At 34.1% G+C, this 22,923-nt stretch overlaps 3 protein-coding genes across 5 annotated transcripts; all 3 read right to left on the bottom strand.

Moving 5' to 3' along the window:
• Positions 1-1,939: 1,939 nt before the first annotated feature.
• LOC145129694 (trafficking protein particle complex subunit-like protein) lies at positions 1,940-7,538 on the bottom strand. The gene is made up of 9 exons (XM_079064474.1): positions 7,024-7,538; positions 6,694-6,758; positions 5,740-5,854; positions 5,416-5,539; positions 5,247-5,327; positions 4,852-5,169; positions 4,618-4,784; positions 3,690-4,519; positions 1,940-3,562 (listed from the first exon to the last, which is right to left on the bottom strand). Exons 1-9 carry the CDS (start codon positions 7,371-7,373, stop codon positions 2,115-2,117), a joined length of 3,498 nt encoding a protein of 1,165 aa, XP_078920600.1. The 5' UTR covers positions 7,374-7,538; the 3' UTR covers positions 1,940-2,114.
• A 4,306-nt stretch (positions 7,539-11,844) lies between these two features.
• LOC145134181 (putative RNA-binding protein ARP1) lies at positions 11,845-15,781 on the bottom strand. 2 transcript variants are annotated; one of them, XR_013718973.1, is made up of 8 exons: positions 15,400-15,781; positions 14,214-14,337; positions 13,930-14,047; positions 13,253-13,289; positions 12,889-13,069; positions 12,684-12,775; positions 12,500-12,570; positions 11,845-12,307 (listed from the first exon to the last, which is right to left on the bottom strand). XR_013718973.1 is itself a non-coding variant. In XM_079069067.1 (7 exons), exons 1-6 carry the CDS (start codon positions 15,613-15,615, stop codon positions 12,723-12,725), a joined length of 729 nt encoding a protein of 242 aa, XP_078925193.1. In that variant the 5' UTR covers positions 15,616-15,781; the 3' UTR covers positions 11,943-12,570; positions 12,684-12,722. The 2 variants fall into 2 exon arrangements, 1 of the variants encoding a protein (XP_078925193.1); XM_079069067.1 differs by having other exon boundaries at positions 11,943-12,570.
• Positions 15,782-17,248: 1,467 nt separating this feature from the next.
• On the bottom strand, positions 17,249-21,531 carry WDR55 (transducin family protein / WD-40 repeat family protein). Of its 2 annotated transcripts, none has more exons than XM_079063552.1 (16): positions 21,393-21,531; positions 20,958-21,089; positions 20,816-20,848; positions 20,102-20,166; positions 19,906-19,993; positions 19,742-19,814; positions 19,545-19,651; positions 19,392-19,434; positions 19,118-19,174; positions 18,772-18,848; positions 18,617-18,665; positions 18,467-18,513; positions 18,297-18,370; positions 17,841-17,896; positions 17,553-17,691; positions 17,249-17,438 (listed from the first exon to the last, which is right to left on the bottom strand). In XM_079063552.1, the coding sequence occupies exons 2-16, from the start codon at positions 21,050-21,052 to the stop codon at positions 17,374-17,376; spliced, it is 1,068 nt and encodes a 355-aa protein (XP_078919678.1). In that variant the 5' UTR covers positions 21,053-21,089; positions 21,393-21,531; the 3' UTR covers positions 17,249-17,373. The 2 variants fall into 2 exon arrangements, with proteins under 2 accessions (XP_078919678.1, XP_078919679.1); XM_079063553.1 differs by lacking the exon at positions 21,393-21,531 and adding an exon at positions 21,201-21,292.
• Between the last annotated feature and the right edge of the window lie 1,392 nt (positions 21,532-22,923).

The raw sequence follows: 22,923 nt of genomic DNA, 5'->3' as shown, positions 1-22,923 counted from the left end.
CCAAGGAAGTGACGTGGGAGAAGTTGAGGCTATATATGACCTCGACTGGCCTTCATCAAAATTGGGGAGAAGGCGCAAACTAGAAAAAGTTTAGGGTTACATATTGGATCGAAATAGTTGAATCTTATTGTTTAGTATCCAATTGGGAGATTGTTGAGATGTTGAGTCTAATCTAAAGGGAGAATGCGAAATTGTCATTGCAACTTTGGCCAAGGTAAAGCGTTCTGAAGAGCACAGTCTTGGCTTCGGCCCAAAGTGAAAGCGAACTTTGATCTCAACAAAGGTTGAAGATATCCAGGAGAAGCTAAGTCCAAGAAGAAACATGGTCGCGTCTATGTCCCAAAGCGTAGTCTCTATTGCGGTGTTCCTAACCGAAGTGGCAACAAGGGAGTTTCTAGCCTTAAGTTTCAATGTTGTGCGTACCATCTTTGAGAACAAGTTTTGACTTTATGTTAATCTATCAAAGTCCTATTGGCCCAACCTAGACATTGATTCAACTCGACTATAAATATATCTCATTTATTAAGCCTATGTGTGATTAGGTGTGATGACAGTGTGAGCCGATATTGTAATACATAGTTCTTTGTGTAGTCTTTGATTTCAATAAAAGAATCTCTAGTTTGCATGTGGACATAGCTTGATAAGACAACTCAAGTAAACAACATTAAACCTCTTTGTATTATCATTTAATCGTTTTAGCATAACTGTCTATATCATTGTCCTTGTGTTTGTCGACGTTGCATCTTAATCCCCAACAATTAAAAAGGCAAATAGATTTGATTTGTATGTAACCTTGAATTTTAAGCTATCAATCAAGTTAACCAATCCATAGTAGTTGATACCATAAATCAAATCCACAATATAACATGTGTTATTTGACTGCATGACATTGTTGATTGACTCCCACGACCTACTACTACAAACAAGAGGTCTTAAAATATGGTTTTATACGAAGTCATTTTGAAGAACCCATCTATATTGAGACACAAAATTGTTTATTAAGATGGTAAAATCCTAAGCCCAAAGTAAATAAAAACCTTAAAAACTGGTACAAAATTTTCTTACGAAATTAAATATTGTCTAAAATGTATAAAATGTCATTGATTTACTCTTCAAATGAGCTCTTATGGTGACAAAGGAGACTCAAACATAAATAGAAATGTGATGTGATGTGGGATATGCTAACACATGTTTGAGCTTTTTGATAATATGGTTTGTCCTAAACATGTGATGCACCAAGTACAACACGAGTAATAATCACCCCGATAATCTATGCTTCTTTGTATTAATAAAATAAAATAATAATAAATAAATAAATAACCTAGAACAAACCCAATCAAAGATGATGAACAAAATTTGAAGAAACCCAAAATTAATGCAACAAAAATCAAAAACTATGATCGTTCTTGTTATTGTGTGGATTTAGTAAGCCGAAAATGTTGTTCGCTTCCACTACTCATCATCTGCACAACCCTGGCGGATCTTTGTTTCTAGGTTTATACCTTTCATGTATGGAGGATGAAAATAGGTCTATTCAAATTATAGCATATTAACGCAATGCTCCAAAGTTTCATCTAATGAGAAAGGAAAGGAAGCAGAAGGATTGATAAAAAAAATCATTGCTCCTAAGTTTGTTTATTGGAAGGAAGATGAGAGAAAGGAAAGAAAGATTTATACTAATCTCCCTTAAAAAATGTCCTCCCAAATCGGGAGGAATTGGAGAGAAATGAAAGGAAGATCGTTCCTTTTTTTTTTTCTCTAGCTTTCCTTTCTTTTATTTTCTTTAGTGAACTCGGAAGGAATTGGAAGCAGAGTGTAAGTTGTTACGAGTGATAAATGTAGGAGCGTGACTTTCTTTGAAAATACAAATACCATTATTTTGACCTATCAATGTAGCTAACTAGATATAATCATATGAATGTACAAAACCCAAACTCCAAATGATAAAGTTTCCTTTATTAATCTCATCAATAGTCAACCCCACTTCACAAAAAATAAAAATAGTTCTTTCCATACAAAACCTATTGATCGATTCAAAACAACCACGTCTAATCATATCATAAGATCGCATAAAAAAACCAAAGTATGTATACTTACCACCCAAACAAAAAACATCACACCGGAATCGGAATCTCCTCCCCGGAACCGGAATTCTTCCCGGATTCCAATTCCAATTGGAATTGCGGTTTCGAAGGGAATACAAAAATAGTCGAAGCCGCAACCGTCGGTTGAAACCCCGCTGTATATCTCACCGAAGTAATCGTAACCCTCGGAAGCTGTAAAGAACCCGAACTTAACGGGACAAGTTTATAACTCAAAATATGCTCCGATAATGGTAAAACAAATGTCGTATCGTTATGTGGGCCCGATAAAACGAAACTTTGTGAATCCGATAACGAAAACCTAATTTCTTGAAGTAATTTCGTCTGGTTATGAACCCGGGCATAATACGTGAACGGCTGCCCGAGAATCCCGTGTGGCGGGCACTCTAAACTCACAATCAATGGCGGGAATTCCACGTTTAAATCCGGTAAATTTTGCTTTGTGAGAACTTCTTTCGATGAGTCAAAATCGCGTCTCCATCGTAAACAAACACTTCCCATGTTAAGTTTCGTAATATTCGCCTCTGGTTTTACTGTGAATACTTTTTTAAACTCTTCCCCGGGCAGGAGCGTAGGTTGCCCGGGATGCTGCCCGGAATCTTGATTTCCGGATTTGAGATTGTCATCGGGCTCGACGGACATTGAGATTAGTCTCAATGGGACTTCGGTGCAATTTGTGGTGCTGACAACGAGTATGCTTGTTTCGTTTACGGGCAGCGATGCGGGCTGACCGGAATCCGGGGTACGTTTGATTCGGGAGAGCAATAGTGGGTCCCGCCGGAAGGGTAGCATGAGGCGGTGGCTGATGACAACCGGAGTTTTTCCTTCGATTTGTAAGCTTTTATGGACATGTACTTTCGGGCTGCCCGAAACCGGGGAGTACCCGAGAGAGACATAAAGCATGATCGGTTTCGGGCGGTGCCACCGGATCTCAAGATTACAAGACCACGAATCGCCAACGTTCAAAAACGGAACCGAAACCAACCCGAACGAGTGTTGGAATTTCCGGGGGGAATCGGAATCGGATTCCAATTCCAATTCCGGGCCCGATACGCCGAGAAGCTCGACATGAAGATTATCCGTAGAGGATACTTCAGCTTCTCTCGGGCTAAGTAAACCGACCCCTCGGGTGTCCACTAAATTGATTTTTAATTCTCCGGAAAAGACGGAATGGCCCTTGGAGGTAAGGGTCACTGGTAACATGAAGTTTTCGCCGACTAAAGCGGGCCCCACGGAGTCCAATATAAGGTCGACTTGCGGGTCGGGTTCTTCAACTTGGGTCACTTTCATACCGGAGAATGCGATTGCGGGGTCTTTTGTTGGGGAAGCTTCGAATCGGTCCTCGAATTTCCAGAGGGGTAAATCGGTCATATTGGCGGGACTTTCGGCTCCACAACATATGCTGAAATGGGGTCCGATTCGCGCGATCACGTATGTGCATTCCAGCTTTCCACTATTCACTGCATCATGGAAAAGAAACAGTTAAATGCAAAAAATAGAAATGCACTTTCATTTATTTATGTATAGCATCATGTGAGATGTAAATCAGGTACACAGCAGACATAAAAGCCCAGTGGGCCCACTTACCCGATTTGATGTCATAAGTTAACCGTAACCACTTATTCGTAAAAAGTTGAAGTACGGGAACTGTCTCGACCCTCCGGTCAGGATGAACATTAGTAATCGCGGACTTCTCCCTTCTTCGCGCATTCACAATTATAAAATTACATTCCGATTGATTAAACTGCACCTCCAATTGATCAATCTCAACCGGACAAGGCAATTGAGACAAAATGGAAACCGTAATCAAAGTCGGTGCATACGGTTTCACAATTTGTTCATGAAACGCCACCGAAGTAAGCAGAACAACTCGAAGCGGACTCACAAGATCAATCTCAAGATGAACCGGATACTCCCCGTTCACTTTCACCCCACCACCGGAATCGGAACCGCAACCGGAATCGGAATCTTCAAGAACGATGGAAAACACTTCTTGGTGGATCCGTTCGACTTGTTGGAGAGAGGGGGACCCACCGGGGCCGTAGTCTTTTTGGATTCCGGCGATTGGGGAAAGAGGGAGAGCGGCCATTTCGAGGGAATACGCAATGAAGTCTTGGGCGGAATTGAGATTCCGGGAGCATTCACGGAGGTAACCGAGGACTTCCCATAGTAGAGCCACCCAACCTTCTTGGCGGTAGAGAGTGGTGAGTTTATCGAAGTGGAGTTTTGCGGTGGTGTGGTCGTTTGAGGCGAAGTATTCTTTTGCCATTAGAAGGCGGCAGAACGAGGCGGATCTTTGGGATTTTGTGTTTGTGTATGCTTCGTATGATTTTTTTAGTAATCCGATGATTTCGGTTGAGTCACGGGATTTTTTGAATTCAGTGAGAGTATAGAGGGTGTAATCTTCATCTGTAATACTAGAAAACCAAAAAAGTAATTTATTTAAAAAAAATACATATATCATGGGAGAATAGAAAAGGTATTTTTATTTTTGTATGTGTTTATGAAGACGTACAGTTGCATAACAGAAGTGTCCCCGAGATCAAGTAATCGAACATATTGACCGATGTAAAGAGAAGGAACAATGGAATCGGAACTGTCATCAGTCTCCGGAATGGAATCAGGCATGGAAAGAGCAACCTCTACACATGTTTTCTTCTCCTTTAAATATTGAGCAGCAAGCTGTGTCATGTCAAAAAAAGGTTAAAATATTTTTAAAAATTAATGAAAGTAGGTTGCTATTTCTTGCCTGATAATAGTATGCAGGACGGAATTCCCAGCCTAAGGGAGGAGAGGAAGTGGTTTGCATAGTTGCATTGCTACTTTCAAGCAACTCAGCAAATACTAAGAATTGTCTGCTTAGCCATTCCCAATGAAGAAAGTTTACTTGTGGTGGGCCCGTGACCTTTTTATAACAAGAATTATGTTGGCGAAACCATTTAATTGCTTCCACAACTTTTCCACCATGTAAAAGTAATGTTGATATTTTAAAATGCAATTGTTCTGCAACTGCTTTGATCTCTACCAACCGTTGGATTGGAGGTAATCTAGTGGATGTCCCAATCATCTGTAATTTGAATTGTCAGTATGTATTGTTAATAAAAAAAATTAAAAAAAGTGGAAAAAATATGTAATAAAGAGAACCTCTCGTAGTGCATGATATCCATCTTCATACATCCTCAAAGCTTCAACCCAATCTCTCCTGAATTCTGCATATATAGCAACCTAAAATTGGATTCAGATAAATAGCAAGCAATTAGAACATGTCCATGTCAAAAACTTGTACAGAAATTTATAAAAAAGAGTTTCTTACTTTAAAGCAGTAGCGGATGTTAAACTCTATAGAGGCATAAGTCTTTTTTTCAAGTCGCATTTTAACCCTTCTTCCTTCATCCCTATAAAAGGTAACAGCTAGCTCTGCAAATATGCTTCCTAGCCTACATTTCAATCAGTAAGTAAAGACAACAAACATTGCATAATAAGTAACAAGGAGCAAGTGCAAGGGTAAGAAGGTAAATACTGTATAGATACAGAAACAATGAAAGCAGATACTACTAGTATTATTGATTGTATTTGCTTCCTGCTTTATTGCTAATATCATACACTCGCAATAAATGAAGAGAGAGAGTGTGTATGCCTGTTTAGGGATTGGTTCAATTCAGAAGCATCATCAGGGATAAAGGTAACAACATATTTTGCATCTAATTCAGCACGCTTACGAAGAGCAACCATGCGATCTTCAGTGATAAAATCTGTAACAAAAAAAAAAAAAAAAAAAGTAATTTCATCAACAATGGACATTATGAATGAAGCGAATTGTGTTTTAGGTTTATAAAAGTGTCTACATTTTCCCAATTTATGCAACAGAGTGGTGTTTTATCAATTTCTGCAACAATGTTTCAATTTATCAGTTTATGCAGCAATGTTTCAATTTATCATACAGATTTATTTTAGTACACCTTGTTACATGAGAGCCTTAAGCTACATTTAACTGCAATACTGCATAGATTTTCAAGCTTTACACTTTACAATTGACCATTAATATTATTACTCCATAACTAAATTCAAGAAAACCAATGAATATCAAGTTAATATTTATCTTAATTTACCATTAAATGATATTTTCCCCTGTTTCATCACGTGATCCCATTTGGGATGTCCATCAAGACTTGCAAGATGTCATTTTTAGGCGGAAAAAAAGGATAAAGATGACGATGTTACCCCTAATTCAAAATTCTCAGTTTAATTTAATTTAATTTTCTAGGATCTGAATTTTGTTTGACAATGTGAAAACTTCCTCTTCTTTTTTACTCTTTTCAATCAGGAAACACTTTATGATCTAATGTGTTGTTTCTATTTTACTCTACCTAGCAGGAAATTGATGATGAGACTAAACCCACAATATTGTAAACTTGAGGGAGAACAAACATAACAGAAATCAGAAAATACATAATTGATAATCACCAATGATGTTCATAACCATGAAAGCAGAAGTATTAACTTACAGAGCAACTAAAAGGTATTTTATTATATGGAAACCATATGAAGTTATCAAATCAATCAAGTATCACACACAGGTAAAGCCACTTACCTCTGGAATTAAACCGCACAACGACCACCACTACCAGTTTGATATTCCTCCCTTTAATCACTGCTCTGTCATGCACAAAAACGTATAAATGAACACATACATTTAGGCTACAATTTCATTTCAGGTGTGAAACCTTCTAGTTTTGGAAATTAATTTGTTTCTGTTGCCAATTCAGCATCAATTTATTTTGTTGTTAAAAATGCAGTCGCAATATTTCTTGGAAAGTGTAAAGTCCAAATCAATTTGAAGATAAAAGTGAAATTAACTCGAAATTTAATTAAGAACGGAGAGATTATCATAACAAAAAGGTGGAAGTGCAAAATGGCATACTTGAGGTTTTCGATATCGGTGCAGACCTGTTGCCACAGGGCGGGATCACCGGACAGTTGATCGGCATCGAAGAGAGCTGCAACAACTGCAGGAACCCTAGTACGATGCTTCGAGAGCCAATCTCTTTTTAGAATGCCGCTAGAAGTGTAACTTGACGGCAATTGATTTTCTTTTTCCTTGGGGGTTTTGGCTATGACGGAGATCTTGGAAAAATCTGGTAATGCGAGTGTATTGATCGGCGGTTGTTCCGAGTGGAGATGAGTTGAGATCGTGGCATTGAGGTCTGGGTGACCGACGATAGATACTAGTGTGACCGGTGGTGTTCGGAGTTCTTCGGGGTAATCTTCCATGAATGTAAGAATTAGGGTTTTGAAGAGGGCGGAGGTGGCGAAAGGTGGAGGAGGAGGGTGGTGGCGGTGGTGGTTTTTCGGCAATGTTCAGGGAGAGCTGATCTGAGCAGGACGTGGTTGCGATGTGTTTCTTAAGGTGTGATGGAATATGGGACTCAATGAGTTGACTCATCACCTATGTAATGGATTAAAATAAAATAGGCAATGTAGATACAAGTCATTATTTTGGTATTTTTTTTGTTTTACTCATTATATTTTATTTCGATCTATAAAAAAAACACATTTTTTAATAAATTTTCACTACGACCATTTTACACCTATTTTGTGGTATAAGAGATATTAAAGCTGGTTTTTTATTTACATACATGATATGTATATAACTACACCCGATTTAAGGGTCAAAAACCATTTTAAAAGTCAAAACCAAGGTTGTCAAGATTGGGATCTTACATAGAATCATTTTTCGATTTGCAAAATCGTGATCGTAAGATCGAATCGGATCGTAAGATCCTACCAAAAGCATTTTAATATATAAAAAATATATTGTCACCGATCTGTTAACCATTCAGTTAACAATAAATTGTTTAAAACACAAAAAATACATATCGAATACATCATTTAGTGATAAACAATTCAAAATATTGTCCAATATCCGATATAATCACACAATGTCCGATCTAATTAAAAATACATATCGATTACACCATACTTATTAGCAATGAGGAATCCAATATCCGATATAATCATCCAGTATTCATTTTGTGCAGAACCCAATCTAGTGCAGTGAAACTCAACGAGTGATGTAAGTTGTTTATATAATTGTAACATCCCCCTCTGGCACATATCACAATATTGACTCTCGACACGAAAGCTTCTCAGGGGTCACCCATCCCTGGATTGCTTTCGCCCGGGCACGCTTAACTGCAGAGTTCTTATGGGATCTGCTGCCCTCACGGCTTTAAAACGCGTTGTGACAAGGAAGGTATATACACCCTTTATAAGAAAATGTTTTGTTCTCCTTCCAAGCCGATGTGGGATCAGGTGCAACGTAAAAACATAAATATGTGATTTATCATTAACATAATCAATACATACAAATATAAGTATGTGATTTATAATAACATAAATATCTAAATATTAATAAACGAACATACCTCGTTAACTCATCAAACGATGGAAAATATTTTGGCCAACTCATTTTTTTACATAAGCAGAATTTCAGAATATCATATAATGAAAATGAAGTTTAGGAGACGTTCATTTATAGTAAAACTTTGGGCTTGAAAAGGAATACTATATAAATTATAGGGTAAGTTAAATGATCATAAATATAAATATTCTTATATTATTTTGATTTGATCATAGTGGGATTCAAAGAATGCAATGCACTTACTAAATAATTGAAAACCTATGTCATTTTATAGTAAAATATAGGGTAAGTTAAAGGACCATCAATGTAAATATACTTATATTATTTTGATTTGATCGTCAACATATACAATGCACTTACCAAATAATTGAAGTTTAGGTCATTTATAGTTAAATGTAGGGTAAATCAAAGGACCATAAATGTAAATATATTGTATGCAATGCACTTACCAAATAATTGAAGTTGAGGTCATTTATAGTGAAATGTAGGGTAAGTCAAAGGACCATAAATATAAATATACTTATATTAATTTGATTTAATGGTCAACGTATCCAATACACTTACCAAATAATTGAAGTTTAGACCATTTATAGTGAAATGTAGGATAAGTTAAAAAACCATAAATGTTAATATACTTATATTATTTTGATTTGATCGTAGTGAGATTCAACGAATGCAATGCACTTACTAAATAATTGAAGTTTATGTCATTTATAGTAAAATGTAAGGTAAGTTCAATGACCATAAATGTAAATATACTTATATTATTTTGATTTGATCGTAGTGGGATTCAACGAATGCATACACTTACTATATAATTGCAGTTTATGCCATTTATAGTAAAATATAGGGTAAGTTCAAGGACCATAAATGTAAATATACTAATATTATTTTTGATTTGATGGTAGTGAGATTCAACGAATGCAATGCCCTTACTAAGTAATTGTAGTTTATAATATTTATAATAAAATATAGGGTAAATTCAAGGACAATAAATATAAATATACTTATATTATTTTGATTTGATTATAGTGGAATTCAATGAATACAACATACTAATGAAGTTTGAATACCATAGATTGAGGTTTGAATACCTAAAAATGACTTTTTATCAATATAGTCATCTTAAGATGCATTATTTGTGTAAATATCATTAGCCTAATTAATACATATGAATATGAATATGGGAATTAAATAAATATAAAAATCTTATTTTAATAGTAACTAGAAAGGTTACCCCCGCTACGCGGGGCCAGAAGCTTTCAATGTTGTTTCCGAATTGATAAATATGACAGACATAGAAAGTGCAAGGATGAAAAGTCTGGGCTTTACCCCGGACAAAAAATGTAAAAGTTTTGACTGCAAGGACCAAAAGTGTGAAAATGGCTAAAGAATTAAAGGGGTAGGAATTAGCAACTTTTTAGAAAAGGGATCAAAGTTGTCAAACCGTTAAAGTTTTGTGGCCAAACTTTAAACATTAAAAGGTTCCAAAAAAGTGTAAAAATATTGATTGCAAGGACCAAAAATGTCAAAATGGGTAAAGACATAGAAAGTGCAAGGATGAAAAGTCTGGGCTTTACCCCGGACAAAAAATGTAAAAGTTTTGACTGCAAGGACCAAAAGTGTGAAAATGGCTAAAGAATTAAAGGGGTAGGAATTAGCAACTTTTTAGAAAAGGGATCAAAGTTGTCAAACCGTTAAAGTTTTGTGGCCAAACTTTAAACATTAAAAGGTTCCAAAAAAGTGTAAAAATATTGATTGCAAGGACCAAAAATGTCAAAATGGGTAAAGACATAGAAAGTGCAAGGATGAAAAGTCTGGGCTTTACCCCGGACAAAAAATGTAAAAGTTTTGACTGCAAGGACCAAAAGTGTGAAAATGGCTAAAGAATTAAAGGGGTAGGAATTAGCAACTTTTTAGAAAAGGGATCAAAGTTGTCAAACCGTTAAAGTTTTGTGGCCAAACTTTAAACATTAAAAGGTTCCAAAAAAGTGTAAAAATATTGATTGCAAGGACCAAAAATGTCAAAATGGGTAAAGACATAGAAAGTGCAAGGATGAAAAGTCTGGGCTTTACCCCGGACAAAAAATGTAAAAGTTTTGACTGCAAGGACCAAAAGTGTGAAAATGGCTAAAGAATTAAAGGGGTAGGAATTAGCAACTTTTTAGAAAAGGGATCAAAGTTGTCAAACCGTTAAAGTTTTGTGGCCAAACTTTAAACATTAAAAGGTTCCAAAAAAGTGTAAAAATATTGATTGCAAGGACCAAAAATGTCAAAATGGATAAAGAATAATGAGCAAAGTTGTCAAAAAAACATCCAAATTTAGTATTCCTAACTTCCAACAATAATACAGGGACCAATTCTGCCAAAAAAATGGGAAGTTGAATGGAACACAAACAAAAGGACATGAATAAATTAATTAAAGAAGTATAGGACCGGATATGTAAATCAAGGGGCCAAAGCTGGACAAAGTATGCCAACTTTACTATTCCTTTCTTCCACAACTTTAATATATACTAGAAAGGTTACCCCCGCTACGCGGGGTCAGAAGCTTTCAATGTTGTTTCCGAATTGATAAATATGACAGACATAGAAAGTGCAAGGATGAAAAGTCCGGGCTTTGCCCCGGACAAAAAATGTAAAAGTTTTGACCGCAAGGACCAGAAGTGTGAAAATGGCTAAAGAATTAAAGGGGTAGAAATTAGCAACTTTTTAGAAAAGGGATCAAAGTTGTCAAACCGTTAAAGTTTTGTGGCCAAACTTTAAATATTAAAAGGTTCCAAAAACGTGTAAAAATATTGATTGCAAGGACCAAAAGTGTCAAAATGGGTAAAGAATAATGAGCAAAGTTGCCAGAAAAACATCCAAATTTAGTATTCCTAACTTCCAACAATAATACAGGGACCAATTCTGCCAAAAAAAATGGAAAGTTGAATGGAACACAAACAAAAGGACATGAATAAATTAATTAAAGAAATACAGGACCGGATATGTAAATCAAGGGACCAAACCTGGACAAAATATCACAAGTTTATTATTCTTTTCTTCCACAACTTTAATATATATATAATAATATAATAATAATGGAATATAGTTCGGCATTTAACTTCGATAGACAAATATTTTGACCAACTCATTTTGTTACATTAATTTCAAAGTACTTTACATGATATGTGCACACACAGATATGACATATGCACATATGTATTTAACAAAGTAACATATATTTTTCAAGGCATATATATGAACACGTGCATATATGCATACTACAATTTTTATACAACATCAACGTACTTTATTTGACATATACACATGTGCTCATACAATGCATTTAGTTCTTACATATTTGTATAAATGGCAACTACAAATGGTTTAATGAGAGATTCATAAGGGAGGCCATATCATATGTACACAAGTGAAGACATAAAAAACAACTGTAATTCTTGTTTCTGTTACTTTCTTACGTCATAAATTATACAAAAAAAAAAAAAAAATCCATCAAATAGTGACTTAAAGACATGCTTAAACACTAATCTAGTTGACAATCGAGTAATCATATGTTGATTCTCTCATAATACATAATTTTGATTTTGCTAGGAAACCAATTCCTGCAATCTTGTAACCAAACACTCCACGACTGTGACCCACCATAAAATGCATTCTTTGCACTATGACCCCCCATAAAAATGCATTTCTTGCACTTTGACCCCCGTACTCCAGGATTTGGAGTTTTGACTTTTGATAATTGACCTGATTTTGACCTTCGTCCATGACTTCTCATCACCTGCAAACCCATTAAATAAAAAAATACAAAAACTACAGCAATAATAGCAAATATTTAAGATCAAGTATTTGATATTGACTTGCACGACATTTAGAAATACGTGTTAAGCCCATTGTAAAATTACAAATTTGTCCTCATCTTCTTCTGAGCATGTACTTTCAATTTTTTTTTTCTTATTAATGCATTGTATACCTCTTGCCACTAAATGAAAATTCATCCAAGGTGAAAATTGAAGTCTTCTGAAGAACCACGTGACAGTCATCCTGCAAATAATGCAAAAGACGTAAATGCCCTCCCCACTTTATCATTGAAAATTTTCCTAGAAAGGTTAAAAAGACCATAATACCCCTATTAAATATATGGTAATGGAATGAACCTTAAAAAATGACCATTTTGTCCACCGATTACATCATCTTCATTCGGATGGAAACATATTCCTTGCCTGTCCAAAAGATGGTGGAGCAACGCCTGAAATAAATAAAAGTAAAAATAATTATTTACATATTTATAAAAGACCAAAATACCCTCATCATAATTCATAACAGATATAAGATAAATCTGTAGAAAAAAAAAGGTTTCACCTGTAATGACATTAGGTGTAGCATAAGGCATAACATTAGGAGCAGGTGTTACAATTCCCTGAATAGCCCTATACCCAGGGCTGCCCGGGGCAGGCGGGCCCATCTGACTATATGGGAAAACACTGCCCGGACTGCCCAACATCTGAGGGTGATGCTGGCCCACATAAGGATTATACGGAACCTGAAAAAATTAATTAATTAAACCTTACAAAAGTACAAGTATTTCTACAACAAAACTATTCTTCCATTTGAAATCTGAATTTTGAAGATAAAATTAGTACACTTCAATAACATAATATTAAAGATATTAAAATTAATCTTTTTGAAGAATATAATAATTTATGAGCTACAAAGAGTTATTCACCTGAGGAAAGACATATTCGGGTCCATAAGCTGAATACCTGTCAAAACCAATTTTTATATAAAATTTAATGGGATTAAGAGTTCTAAGTAAAAGTTACGTATTTTCGGCATTGCAATATAGTATAGAAACTAGCAATTATAGTCTTAAATAATAAATGTAAACATGATTATAAAAACTAATATTTAAATGATACACCAATTTTTTGAATAAAGAAAATTAGAAGGTTGTAAACAAGCTAGTGGAAGAAATGGCAACATACTTTAATTTATTTGTTTATTATAGCATCCTACTCCCATTTCTTCCTATTAGAACATTATACTTTGATAAATTTAGTAATTTACCCAATTATAGCATTGTACTTTCTATTTTTTTTTTCTTATTAAGACATTGTGCTTTGAAATTTTATTCAATTACAGAAGTGATAATTGCTTTGTATTTGAACAATATTGCTACAATTGGGAAAGTATGATTTGAGTAAGGTGCTATAATAAATAAATAAATAAATAAAAGTACATAACTAGTTGTTGTTGCATTTCACCACTTAATTACACTTTAGGTGGCTTTTAATCCATGACACATTTCCTTTTTAGCTAAATTTTAAATTTTACCCTTAAGACCCTTGAGCAATAAATTTAAAACCCAAATTGACTCATTCTTTTTTTGAAGTGATAACTTACCCATATAAAGAATAAGGGTATTGTTGATAACCATAAGGTCCATAAGGAACCGGTTGGCGATAGGATCCTCCCATGTTCTGGGGACCCCACAAGTAGTTTCCTGTGGGTCCCACATGTCCTACAATAAAAAAAAAATGAATGCTTGAATTATCATCAATCAATGGCGTATCGATTTTTTCATATATGTTCATTTTTATTCCCTAGTTACAAGAAGCATAGAAGATAATAGCTATATTCTATTGGAAGATCCCTAATATATGAATTAGAGGCTAAAAGAAATGTACCATATGTGAAAGAAGGTTGGGCCCGCCCAAGGGATGCCAAATTACAATTTGCCCTCCTACCATCAATAACCGGAGTGGGGTCCACACAAGCCCTCTCTGCAGCTTCAGCCTCACGAAATGTTACCTAAACTCCACCATAATCACAATAGTCACAAGATATATATATCACTAAGACTCTGTTTGTTACACATGACACACGATTGATAGAATAATGTCAATGGAACAAAAATTGTAAATTATTTGCCCCAACCAAAAAGGTAAAACAAGGTGGACTTCTCGTTCTCTTGTATGTGCAAAAGACATAAATGCCCTCCTCATTCTCATCATCGAAAATAGCCCTGCAAAGTTTGTCCTGGACGAGACAAGCTTTTTGGCACTATTTTTGATGATCAAAATTAGAAGGGCATTTACGTCATTTGTACATACGAGAGACCGAGTTTGTCACTATCCCACCTTTTGGATGGGACAAAAAAACTTACAATTTCTCTTGATATCAGACCCAACTGTGTAACAAATGGGCCTAATAAGTTAAAAAAATAATAGTAATAATTAAAAAAAAAATCAGATTTACAGAAGAGAAAGAAAAAGGTGAAAGAGATGTCAGCTTAAAAGGACAATAATAGTAATTATGATTTCATGGGCATGAGGTGGTCATTACACAACGGATATTGATTTTTTATTTTTATAATTTTTTCCTGCATTTATGCAAATCCAACATCTAACATGCATATGGCATGCTCCTTTACATTATATTAGTATGGTTAATTGGTTATTGCTTCCTTCAAGAAAACAGCAAAAACTTGCACGAAATTTATACAATCAACTAATCAAGAGAAATGAATATTTCCTTGAATCATTCATATAAAAATAAGCAACAAGGAGACTGTCATGTAAGAAATAAACATGCAGCAGAAGGGTAAAAGGTTTCGAAATTTTAACAAAGTTTTGACACCGCCTAATTCATTCTTTTAAGGGACAGTTCTTCTAAAAACGCCACTCAATTTGTGTTGATCTTTCACTTCCGTATCCTCATATATACAAAGAGGTGATAGTTTGTTTCAGGATACTAAAAATATCAACTTCAGCCATATGTTACTCTATATAAAAACGATGAAAAAGTACTTTCATACATAAAATTTGAAGCAAAATCAACATCTGAAAAACAAAAGGTTTTGAAGAAACTCACAAAACCATAGCCTTTAGATCTCCCTGTATGTTTATCAGTGATGACAACAGCCTCTAAAATATCTCCGAATTGATCAAAATAACGATGCAGCGTCTCACTATGTGTCTCCCATGCCAGTCCTCCGACAAAAACCTTGGTGTGCGTGGTGTCTCCAAATGGAAAATTCAAAAACTGTAAACCAGGCCCGTTACCTCTGATCGGTTGATAAGCAGCCATTCATCAACTAATAACTGTTGTATATATGAATTGTATCTATAAACGGATGATCAAAAGCTGATTTCACTGGTTTGATTTTCCATTGTTATACGTAAGGAGAAACCCTTGTAGAACCCTAATAAGAGGATTTTGGAGAAAGGTGGAATGATTGAGGAATGGGGGCATTTGAATATTACGGGCGGAGAAAGCATCTTGGCGTGTAATTATTTGACGAGTAGTGGGGGTTTGCACAGTGCTGACGTTATACCAATAGTTACAGTTTAGCCCCTTAACTATGCTTATGTTGACTCATAAAAGCACGTTTCAGAAATCATTAACTAACATTCATCCTTATTTGAATTAGCAATGTTTTTTATTTTTACAATTTATTTAAAAAATGGGTGGATAAATCTCAATATAATTTAATTCTTATTATATGTGATTACTACTTACCCAATTTATATACGTTGAGATATATATGATATACAAGTTCCGATTCTTATTTTCCTTCTTTCAAGTTTTCACTATGTATCTTTTATTAATGAGTATTGAAAGTATCTTTTAATAATGAGTAATGAGAGCTTCTTATGAAGAAGTATCGTCTGGTGTGCTGTGTATGCTCTTCTATATTCATATTGAATATTGACTATCATTATCAATGCATTTACTGCCATGTTTGTCATGGAGTTTTTGGTTTTTAGTTTTTAATAAAAAAAAATTGAAAAAAAAAAGTTTATTCGGCAACAAGAGCTTTTAATCAAAAAGCTACTCAAATAGATTTTGGAAGTTTTTAGCTTTTGTGAGCTTTTAACTTTTGGTTTATATGTAATTTTACACCTTAAAAAACTACCAGTTATTTTTGTCAAATACTCGTACAACTTTCAGTTGACATCTACTACTTTCAGTTCGTAGTTACTAGTTACTACCAACTACTTATGCCAAATGGCTTTTTTTTTCAAACAATACATTTTTGCTTCTATTAAAGTTCTTTTGTTAAGGTATATCAAAATTATTCTCTTGAATTGTTGTTTCTTGAACTATATTCCCATCATTTTGTTAATAGCTTTTTATTATCATTGTGGTCATGTATGTTCTAAAAACATTGAATTTGAAATTCACTACAATTTATATACGAAGAGAGAAATATCAAGAAATGGAATTGCTCGCAACCTCTTTAGTTGCTATAATTTTCACATAATTTATTGTGCTTCTACAAGGGTTTTGAAGATCAATACTTTCACGGGTAATGAACCCTCAAATTTTGGCTAATGGACACGTATCCAAAAATTCTGATACTGCTAAGCCACATGCACGTTGATAATCAAATTCGCTATTATTAAAAATATTGCACCATACTATAGCATAATTCTATCACTCACATTAACTTATAAATTTACATAAACTGGTAGAGTAAAATTTCATACAAAATAAGCATTTAACCAGTGTCACCACACAAGTTTACGCGTTTGCTCACAGTTTTGCATATATTGATCTTAGAATGAAAGTGTATACATGGTTGCCTGTATCATCTAAAAAATCACTTTTTTCATAGATTGAGAAAAAGATAAAGCTATGGTGCACAGATGATGGGTATTTAACTTTTTAATAATATGTTTAAAAAATTAAATCCCTCGAATAATCATGTAAAACAAAATTTAAGAGAAACCATAAATAAATAATTACTAAAGAAACACATTGACAATATTTGGAATATCGGTAATAAAAAAAAAAGATGAAAGTCACATAAAATGCTTTTTTGCATGTTTTCATGAACTTAAACTATAAATCTGCAAAGAAATCGCTTGTGGTATCGAGGCCAGCTCCGTTGTTTTTCCTCTTTGTGCCTAAAGAGAAGAGAGCCAAAAGCAATAAGGGTAATATGGTCATTTAAGTTAATAATGACTGGGTAAATAAGAAAATGTTGTAAATAGAATGAAATGAAAGTAGAAATAGACTACCTTTAGATGATTTTGGAAGAATATCATCCTTATCCATATCCATATCCATGTCATCATCATCATTATCACTGTCAGCAGCAGCTGATTTACCCTCTGCTTTCTTTCCAGTATCCTGCAGTAGACTATCAATATCCCACATCTGCAAAAAAAAGGTTGACAGTTAACAGAAAATTGCAATCTAGTACATGTAAAAGACGTTAATGCCCTTCTAATCCTCATAAAAATAGCTCTACAAATTTTGTCCAATCCAGTGTAACAAATGCAATTATAGGGACACAAAGAACACACCTTTAATATGGAATCATGTGATATGCTTCCAAGATACTTTCTGTCATGAGAAAATGCTGTTACAAAAAAAAAAATCACACGTTAGATACAAGAAATAAAACAAGACAAGGGCAAAATGGTCATTTTTTCATAAATGTGATCGTTGGGCTGTTAAGTTTGACGACCCAGAGACTAAAAAGGTTATGAAACAATGAAATAGGGACCAAAAATACAAAAGGGATTCTTTTTGGACCATATAAAAAAAAAACCGATATAACATAGGGACCAAAAGTGTAATTAGGTGATAAGATATTAAATATGATTTCCATCATCAACATTTATAATAAAGCAATTTAGGAGGTTGTAAACATTCAATCAGGCAACTTTTAACCAGTTTTCTTTTAATTTTACTCATTTGATCTATTTTCCCATAAATTAATTAATTAATTAATTAATTAAAATATAAATAAAGCTTACCGAGACGCTCAACGGGATACTCTGAATGTTCTGCAATTGGCTGAATTATCCTGTTGGGTAATATACCTACCAAACTAAACACAATAACAAAAAAAATAAATAAATAAAATAAAAAATTATGATTATTAGAAAATATAAATTAAACAATGCAACTACAAAAGCCTGCTCACTTGATGAGACCATTTTCGGTTCCAGTGATAACCCTTTCTTCATCAAGCTAAACAATATTGGAAAGGGGCAAATCAGTAATTTGTAATTATAAAATGGATATTAATAATAACTTATAATCATTTAAATAAAACCGAAAACATCATTCTCACCTTCAACAAGGCGTTCACTGGATTTGGAGAAAGACCAGTAAAGCGATCACTGGAAATTACAAATAAAAGAGTTAAATCTTTGCAAAAGACGTAAATGCCCTCCAAAAGTACATTGCCAATATCTAAAAAATTACCAAATTTGCATTGAGAATTACCTGCAATCCTTGAAAAAGCCCCATGAGTATAATAACATGGTCCCACTTTCAGTCCCACATATAACTTTTCTACCATTCTAAGTACCAAAAACAGCCACATATTAATATAAAAAAGACTAATTTACCCTCACATGCAACACACATGACATCTTTGATAACACCTTTCAAAAGGCGACAATTTCAGGGACTAAAAGTGTGACAAAAGACATTTTTAGGGACAAAAAAGGTTTAAAATGAAAAAACAGACCATATTTGTAAATATCAACTAAATACAAGGACCAAAGGTGTAATTTACCCTACATTCTATTATCACTCTCTACTAAAAGAGTTGCTCTCAAAAACATACCTTCATTATCACTATTGATAATGGCTCATCTTCAGAAAACTCTGATTGGGTTTGAACCTGAAAAAATAATCAAAATTTAGATTTATTAATTATTATATTTATATCATCAATGGAACATAAATTTATTTTTTTCCAACCCAACAAACTCTTTGTGCAAAAGACATGGATGCCCTCCTCGTCAAAAATAGTACTAAAACACATGCTTTCTATAGCTATTTTTGATGATGAGGGTATTTACGTCTTTTGCACAGACAAAAGATTGAAAACCAATTACCTTGCTACTTCGTAGGTTACAAACAGATAGAGTGCCATCTCCACTACAAAAAAATAAATGAAAACAAAAATGATTTTATTGTTAAAATGGCTTACATGGAAGCTTCAATAAAAATAAATAAATAAATATTAAAAAAGGGACAACTTTTCCTACCTTGTTCCCAATAGTTTCATGGAATCAGGCTCAAAGGTCATATCAGTAATATACTCTTCATGAACTTTAAATGAATTGCAGCATGTCTGCTGTCTTGTATCCCATACCTACATTTAAAAAATCAAAATATGAAATAATAATAATAATAATAAAAGATATTACTAAATAAAGGAAAAATATAATAACAAACAATAAACCTTTATATGCCCTTCATCACCTCCAGAAGCAATTGTTGTTTCTGTGAGATTAACTAGCCTGTTCACAGCTTTCCTAAAAAAATATATATTGTTAAAGCAAATCTGATATTTTTATATAACTTTAAAAATAAAAAATAAATAAATAAATAAATAAGAACACCTACTCATGAGAATTTTCAAGACGAGCAACTGGAGATCCTGTTTCAATATCAGTTGCAAGAATAGAACAATCTGGAGAACCTGTGAGGATCACTGATGACAAATACACACATTCATAATCAAGTATGTTGTTACTGAGGGTAAAAAAGTAAATTACATGGTTCAAGAGAATATAAAGTATAAACAATGTTGGTTCATTACCACGTCCTTCATTGATAAATCTAACAGCTCTACAAGATTCACTGTGTGCACGAACTTTCAACACCCTGAAATGATAGTTTTTAGAGAAACCATAGTATAAGAACGGTTTTTTAATGACGAAATTACCCCTGAAAAAATGTTATATACTTTGTAGGGAACAAACAAGAAGGGTATAATTGTAAAACCCCAGGTTTCCTTTCCTTTCTTTCCAATTCCAGAACATGGTCAAGAACATAAAATGAAGTAATAAGTTATCTTTTGCTTTCCATTCTTTCCATTTTCATTGTTTTTTCTTCAAAATATTCCTTCCTATATTTATAATGATAAAAGTGTCCTCTTATTTTACCCTAATATCTATTACCAAATACTTACACAAAATTGATAATTGTCAATTTTCCTTGACTTTAGCTCCCTTTCTTTCCAACTCAAGAAAACATATAAAATAGTATTTTTTTTCCTTTACTTTCTATCCATAAAGACACAAGAATACATTGATAAGGTCTAGAACTGGAATTGAAATTGAACCAATATTGTTTCAAATTTCAATCTTAAAAAGTATTGATTTCAAATTTTCAACTCCAAAACTCAAATTTCATTGCACCAAACAGTACTTGAGTTAAATGTGGTTAACAGCATTGCTGGTATAGTGAACATTTTTTTACCAAAAATCTTACAATTTTCATATGACATGTGTCTTTAACTCATATACTTTACCTTTGAGGTTCAGAATCTTCAGCATACCGATATCTGTAGGGTATAAAGATTGTTTGGTTAGATAACATTCAAGTATTTTGTATCTGCAAATTGTCGCAAACACACATACAGAAACAAACAGCATGTTGTAATATGGACTTACACATAAAGGTTGCCAGTGATTAAACCAGCAGCAACTAGCTGATTAGAAGGATGAAAATCAAGGTCAAATGCTATATTCTTCACATTAATCTCCATATGGATTAACAGAAGCTGGATTCTTCTTCGCCTTAATCTGCATATTTTTTACGAAAAAATCAATCAAAATAAACATGAACAGGATTCAATTTGCTACAAACTGAATTGAAAGACTGTATAAGGAACAACTATTCAAAATAGAACGAACACACGATTTTGGGAAGATTTTAACAATTGAGTTCTGAAAAGGTGTTCTTGTAAAGTGTGTTTATTCCATAACAGAACCAAAACTAAATAAAGTGGGTCATTGCGAGAGATGGATCAGATAAGGTTTCAGCGAATAAAAACTGATCGATTTTTCGTAGAGTCAATCACACCCGGTCAAAAGAGCAAACTTTACCTGCTTAATTTTTGGTAGAAGAAGATGGAAGCAAGGAACGATAAAAGGGAGGCGAAGCAGCAGCAAGCCAGCAACCGATGAAAGAAGGAAAAAAAAATAGACAGATTTTCGGTAGGGTTTTAGAGCTAGGTTTTAGAAATTCCTTTCGGGTAGACCTGGCAATTTCAGACACGAATACACGAATATTTGAGAGACACGACAAGACACGAATACACGACACGAATACGTCTTTAAAAATTGAGATAAGGCGTATTTCTCATTGTGTAATCGTATCGTGTCAAATTTGTCGCTGACATGTTTTCGTGACACGAATACACGAATTGTCAGGTCTACTTTCAGTATTTGTTACCTTGCGTATTGCCAGTGGTTTTTGGTTAATAACATATTTTAAAATGGGAAATGACTTTAATATCCATTAATTTCATGATAATTTTCAAAAAAATCATAATACTTTGGTCATTGAGTAATTTTTAGAAAAGTCCTAATATTTTTATTAAATCTGCAAAACCGGCCAAAATTTAGTTTTTTCGAAGTTTTAGCCGATATTTTGTATTTCTTTATAAAGAAAAGAAAAAACATCATAAATGGTCCTTGTGGTTTCCCAAAATCTGAAGTTTAGTCCCCGTGGTTTAAAAATGTCATAAATGGTCCCTATGCTTTCAAAACTTTTGACGATTGGTCCTTATTGCTAACTCCGTTAAGTTTTGTCCGTTAACTGAAGAGCATTTTCGTCATTTCACTACCACAGGGACCATTTATGATGTTTTCTAGAAATCAGTTTTGAAGAAATATTTCAGTTTTGGGTAGGATCTGTCATTAGAACAAACTGCAAGGACCGAATCTGTTAAGATTGCAAACCCGACTGTCTTCTCCCTAGTAGATCAATTTAACGACTGTATGCATTCTTCACCATTTTAAAAGCCTACAATTCGATTCCTTTGAAATGTCAATTGATCCCTACCCTAAATAAACTATTTTATGTCTGTTACGAGTTGCTTCCCACCCCTTTGAGCCTCAATACCGAGTGAATCGAAAAGAAGAAGTTATGATCCAGAGGCTAAGGTGAAGTGTGTGTAATTGTTTCATCTCGTTTTCTAGTGGGTTTACAGATCAAACATCAGCTGAAACGTTCCAGTTCAACCCACACGGTTTACAAATGAGCATTGAGGGTAAGTGAGAGTGCCACTAAGGCCTGTTGAGAGTGTGTATGTGTGTGTTTTACTGTTTTTGTGTGTTTTATTGTGTGTGTCGCCAATGATAAAAGCAAAGAGAATCAATGAAGCTCTTGTTGGCGTCTGAGGCTACCATGAGATCTGGTGAAGGTGAAGAAAGACCGAGAAGGAAGAAGAAAAAGAAGTCAGAATGAAGGAAGTTGCCATCGTCAATTGGTCACCAGTCGGAGCACCCATCAGAGTCAATAACAGAGATTCGAAAGAGAAAGGAGGGTGCTAGGTCTCGCCTCCGAAATACCCTTTCACAGTGCACTGGAAGTGCTCCATGAAATGCCTGAGATAACTTGCAACTTAATTGA

Source organism: Lactuca virosa, chromosome 8, assembly GCF_052849685.1.
Source record: "Lactuca virosa cultivar CGN04683 chromosome 8, Lactuca_virosa_CGN04683_v6, whole genome shotgun sequence".
Classification (NCBI taxonomy): Eukaryota; Viridiplantae; Streptophyta; class Magnoliopsida; order Asterales; family Asteraceae; genus Lactuca; species Lactuca virosa.
The sequence above is the reverse complement of the archived record's forward strand: the minus strand, read 5'-3'. Positions and strand labels throughout refer to the sequence as shown.

Excerpts from the sequence above, each read along its gene's own strand:
- LOC145129694 (XM_079064474.1), bottom strand. The coding sequence starts at position 7,373 with ATGGAAGATTACCCCGAAGAACTCCGAACACCACCGGTCACACTAGTA. Across the intron at positions 5,855-6,693 it reads TGTGCGGTTTAATTCCAGAG|ATTTTATCACTGAAGATCGC; the intron begins GTAAGTGGCTTT and ends TTTTTGTTACAG. Across the intron at positions 4,785-4,851 it reads GTCCTGCATACTATTATCAG|CTTGCTGCTCAATATTTAAA; the intron begins GCAAGAAATAGC and ends GACATGACACAG.
- WDR55 (XM_079063552.1), bottom strand. The coding sequence starts at position 21,052 with ATGGAGATTAATGTGAAGAATATAGCATTTGACCTTGATTTTCATCCT. Across the intron at positions 19,652-19,741 it reads GTGATGAAGGGCATATAAAG|GTATGGGATACAAGACAGCA; the intron begins GTTTATTGTTTG and ends TTTTAAATGTAG. Across the intron at positions 18,514-18,616 it reads CAGTGAACGCCTTGTTGAAG|CTTGATGAAGAAAGGGTTAT; the intron begins GTGAGAATGATG and ends AATATTGTTTAG.
- LOC145134181 (XM_079069067.1), bottom strand. The coding sequence starts at position 15,615 with ATGGCTGCTTATCAACCGATCAGAGGTAACGGGCCTGGTTTACAGTTT. Across the intron at positions 13,290-13,929 it reads TACCCTTATTCTTTATATGG|GTATTCAGCTTATGGACCCG; the intron begins GTAAGTTATCAC and ends TGGTTTTGACAG. Across the intron at positions 13,070-13,252 it reads CCGAATATGTCTTTCCTCAG|GTTCCGTATAATCCTTATGT; the intron begins GTGAATAACTCT and ends TAATTTTTTCAG.